Source organism: Pleurotus ostreatus (assembly GCF_014466165.1).
Source record: "Pleurotus ostreatus strain PC9 chromosome Unknown scaffold_3, whole genome shotgun sequence".
Taxonomy (NCBI): domain Eukaryota; kingdom Fungi; phylum Basidiomycota; class Agaricomycetes; order Agaricales; family Pleurotaceae; genus Pleurotus; species Pleurotus ostreatus.
Window position 1 is genome coordinate 3,577,769 of NW_023503158.1, and position 4,739 is coordinate 3,582,507.

Genomic DNA, 4,739 nt, shown 5'->3' on the forward strand with positions numbered 1-4,739 from the left:
CATGTTCCAACCTCCATTGTTTTGAGGCTTTTGATCTCATGTGGTCCGATGTGTGCATTAATGCCTACAAGGATTAGATACGAGGAGAATTCGAAGCTGTAGGACTCAGCTCTTCCATGGCATTGAAAAGAAGCCGATGTGTCACGGAGCGTCACACATGTGGATGCCTTACCCGGGTGCGAACCTGGCGCTCATGCTCAATCTCGCATGTTCAAAGCAACATTGTAGTTCATCCGTATGGATACAAGGTGTCGAATCTGGTGTCCGAGAGTACCCTTCTGCCAGAAGCATGTCCAGAGGCATGGCAGAAGCGTGGTAGAAGCGTCTTCAAGATTTTGCCTGCGAAAGGCGTGGCTATATGGACGACTTGAGTCGTGTCAATGCATCGAGTGGCCTCATATCATTGTGGCAGGTCACATCAATCATTGGCGTCTCTGGATCCCTCTCTCATCAGATTGCAACTCTTGTCGCATTCCTTTCGCCATCCTCGTGTCTGGAGACCATGTTGTGTGTATTAACCACGCCCATTATGTTCACCCCGTGCATGTGCACATTGCTATTTAGGTGTATGACCGCCTGTACAGAACGCGCAATAACACTCCCCCGCAATGTCCTCCACTCCTCCATCACCGCAAGCGTTGAATCCGACCCTCCAAGGCGAACCAAGCACAATCACCCAGCAGGCATCAACTCAAATTCGGGCGACATGTACTCACAGCCGCGACGGAAGGATCATAGTGCTCTGCGCAGATGGCACGGCAAATAAATTCGGAGAGAAGGTGAGTGAAGCTTGATGTGCAATTCAATTGCTGAACTAGCATTCTCAGAGCACAAACGTCGTCGAATTCCTCAGCCGCATCGTCAAGAACAAGAAGCAAAGTACATTTTACATCAGTGGTATTGGCACGCACAATCCGTCACCCGTAGGCCGCATACTTGACATGGCCTTTGCGAAGTGAGTTCATGAATGTTCATCTACTCTAGTCATACTGACGTGGTCCCTGATAGTTCATTTGAAACGAATATTCTGATAGCATACAAGTGGCTGGCAGAGAATTACGAGGAAGGGGACCGGATATTCATGTTTGGTAAGTTTCAAGCGCGACGCTTTGGCGAGTGATCGCAAGGAATAACCAACTATAGGCTTCTCTCGTGGGGCATACCAAGTACGGGTCATAGCGGGAATGATTGAGCAGGTAAGATAAAAGGTACGCTCGGGAATTGAGCGTTAACGCTGTCATAGGTCGGGCTTATCTACCCGGGGAATACTACTCAACTTCCGGAGTACGTACTTCACGCACTTCGAAGGCTACATAAACTGAATCTCTACAGTGTGTACAAGCTATACATGTCGACCACGGACAGATCAAGTGGAAAGGGGAGCAAAGAGCGTACAGAGGCGATCGAACTGTGTGAGACATTCAAATCCGCCTTCTCATGGCCGAACGTCAAAGTCCATTTTGTGGGCGTGTGGTGAGCTCGTTCAAACTCATTCGTCAAAAATGCTAAACGTAGGGATCAGGGATACCGTCGCCTCTGTTGGGATTACAATGAGGGATAGCTTGCCAGAGACCATACATGGAATGACTCATGTATGCCATTTCCGCCACGCCCTTGCGCTTGACGAGAAAAGGGTCAAATTCCTGCCCGAATATGCGAGTGGTTCAAAGTTCTCCAACGCGAATGATTCCAGAACTTCTGGTGACGTCAAAGAGGTTTGGTTTGCGGGCAGCCATTCGGATATGTAAGAATCCACCTTTTGACTGGAACCGACTAGACTAATACCACGATTTAAGCGGCGGCGGTAATGTCATCAATCGAAAGTTGAAAACATTTGGTCCTGCCCTTCGGTGGATGACATACGAAGCCATGAGCCACGGGCTTCAGATGCATCCATATAGCGGTAAATGGGTGGCCCCAAATCCAACCCGGTCGCTCAAAGCAGCATGGCCTGTGGTTGAGTTGCTGCCCTTGCATCATCCATCGTACCGAAACGGTGAGGTTACACGGATGTGAGTTGGCTCCTCCTCTGACAGACATATCTTACTTGTGCTTATAGACCCCACCTTGGTATGCCTCGTCGCATCCAAGAGAACCAGCGAATCCACGAGTCTGTTTTCATGCTCATGGGAATCCACAAAGAAGTAGTAGCCCTACTTGACAAAAAAGGTGTTGAGGAAGAATCTCATCACACCAGCACGTCCGGGACAACCTCCTCCACTCCAAGAACGAGTTTCATCCATGGTCTCATCTGGCTAGTTATGGCAATTCTGGCGGGGCTTTGGACAATACTCTGTTCACCTGGCGGCGGTGCACCACTGTACCTTCGTCCTGGATCAGGTTCTCTCAATAGGAACTCAGAAGGCCAGCAATTCATGATGATTATAGCTGAAATCTGGAACTCAGCCTCCACCACAATGCTCCATTATCTCTATGATATCAGTCGTTGCATTGTCCCACTCAGAGGTGACCCTCAGACTCAAATGCCTATCAATCGCAAAACACCATATGTACCATATGGAGCACTTGCTAAAGGCGGCTCTTGGGACAATTACGCGCTTCTTGCAAAACTGATTGAGCATGATCCATTCACAGATCTCGAGTCAATTATTTCAAGGATTGATGATGCAACAGTGACAGAGGACCTAGAACGATTTCAGTCGGAAGTGGATGTACTTGCAACAAGCATTTCCTCAGGTTATACCTCATCTATTGCCCGATCCATGTGACTTACCCCGATATCAGGTAGCAATGAAACACTTGGGCAGCTTACCGAGGTTTTCGGTGCATTGCCGAAGTTGTTATCAGCGCTCAAATTCATGGCGGCTCCACGTTCAGAAGATGTTCGCAACTCTGTCATTCTCACCCTTTTCTCGGCATTGGCTTCGTTGCCTCCGGATTCAGCCCACAAGGTTCCATTATCCACATTCCGCAACATTGCCTACAAACTCAACGAAATCTCCAAGTCTGAAATTCACTCAAAACTACTCGCAGCTCTTCGTCATGCTGGTAAGATTGGCAACAGGCCCAAAAGTGATCTATGCTCAATTATTGTTGTATAGATCTGCTCCTAGCCCAGTATGATCTACACAAAGGCAACACTGTCAAGGCTGTTGCAATACCAGCTACTGACAAAGTCCTATCTGCATCGTACCGGGCAGTGATAGTTCAGACCAATGGTACTGAGAGATCCATTGACATGGAGGATGAATTTCTTGTCGCATTCCAAGCCAATGGATCAAAGTTCGCAACAGGAGACAAACATGGCAATGTCACAATATGGGATGTCGAATCAGGGAAGAAGCTACAGACTTTGGAAGGTCCCTCTGGCACTATTTCCTCTTTGGCTTTCTCACCAGATGGCAGCAAGATTGCAGTGGGATCAGAAGATGGTACAATTCGAGTATGGGATATGGAGACGGGACAAGATCTGTTTGGTGCGATGGAAGGACACACCCACCGGGTCTTGGGATTGGCTTTCTCCCCTGATGGAACTCGCCTAGCATCTGGGTCCATCTACAGTACTGTTCGGCTGTGGGATGAAGCGGGGAAGTCCAACGTGCTTGAAGGGCACAATGGTCTAGTATTGTCTGTTGCATTTTCAAAAGACCACATCATTTCTGGCTCATGGGACAAGACAATACGAGTATGGAATGCCGATTCTGGTGATTTGGTGAGAGTTCTACACGGGCACACTGAGTGGATCTTTTGCATGGCCTTCTCACCGGACTTCAAACATGTCGCCTCGGGCTCCGACAATGGTACTGCGCGTCTGTGGGATGTATCTTCTGGGGAAGTATTGGCCATCTATGATATTGGAGATTGGGTGAAGTCTATTGCTTTTTCTTTTGATGGGAAGCAGATTGTGACAGGTTCATGGCGGGGCAAAGTAGTGTAGTAGTAAATGTACGCGTAGACTAGTATAGTAGTCTAGTAAAATGCGAGGGTCCGCCTCCGGCAGGACAAGTCCGTGCGACACCCGCGTGAGTAAAGTATGATAAGGATGAGTCCGAGAGTGAAAACAAACAACTGAGAAACTTCGGACGCTTCGGACGGCTTCGGATGGCTTCGGATGGCTTCGGACGCGCTCGGACGCGGACAGACAACTTGGCTTCGGATAGTACGACGAGGACGGCAGGAGAATGACAAGGACGGCAGGAGAAAGCAACTTCGGATCGGACTCGGGCTCGGACTCGGACAGCGGCAGACTCTGACAACGGATGAGAAGAAAGGTTCGGACGGCTTAGAATCTGACTCGATGTGGGGGGGGAACAAATCTGATCTTTCTAACTACGAGTACAGGATGCTTTTGTAGCTAGGAAAATGTCAGAAGAAGGAAAAGTCCGAAACGAAAAAGGCACCAGGAACGAATAATGGTGCTAGTATAGTCCAGGTATTAGAGTCCGGGAACAAAAGAAATACACGACATTGATCCGCGCTGTCTGATCCGATATCACGTGTGTCCGGTACCGGTTCGTGACGTCCGAGTCATGTGCGAGTGCGTCCGAGGAGTCGGAGAGGGGTCGCCAGGGGATAGGGGAAGTCGGAGTGCACGGAACGAAAGGGTACAACCCTTACAGTAGATATTTGGAATGCCCATGTATTATTGTAGCTTTTTCGGATGCTCGTAGCATGTCTGGTACTCAGCCATATTGTACAATACTCATTCCCGAGTAAACTTATTTCAATCCGGAGAAATGGTCGCAGACATCGGTTATTCATCCTCTAATTTCGAGAGG

The 4,739-nt window shown here is 48.8% G+C and overlaps 1 protein-coding gene across 1 annotated transcript; it reads left to right on the forward strand.

Annotated features, from left to right (window-relative positions):
- Nucleotides 1-608: 608 nt before the first annotated feature.
- PC9H_005812 (uncharacterized protein) lies at nt 609-3,898 on the forward strand (the record flags this gene model as incomplete). The annotated part of the gene is made up of 11 exons (XM_036775371.1): nt 609-779; nt 828-955; nt 1,009-1,088; nt 1,144-1,196; nt 1,244-1,284; nt 1,333-1,473; nt 1,523-1,744; nt 1,797-2,012; nt 2,060-2,697; nt 2,746-3,009; nt 3,063-3,898. The coding sequence occupies 11 exons, from the start codon at nt 609-611 to the stop codon at nt 3,896-3,898; spliced, it is 2,790 nt and encodes a 929-aa protein (XP_036633873.1).
- Nucleotides 3,899-4,739: the final 841 nt, after the last annotated feature.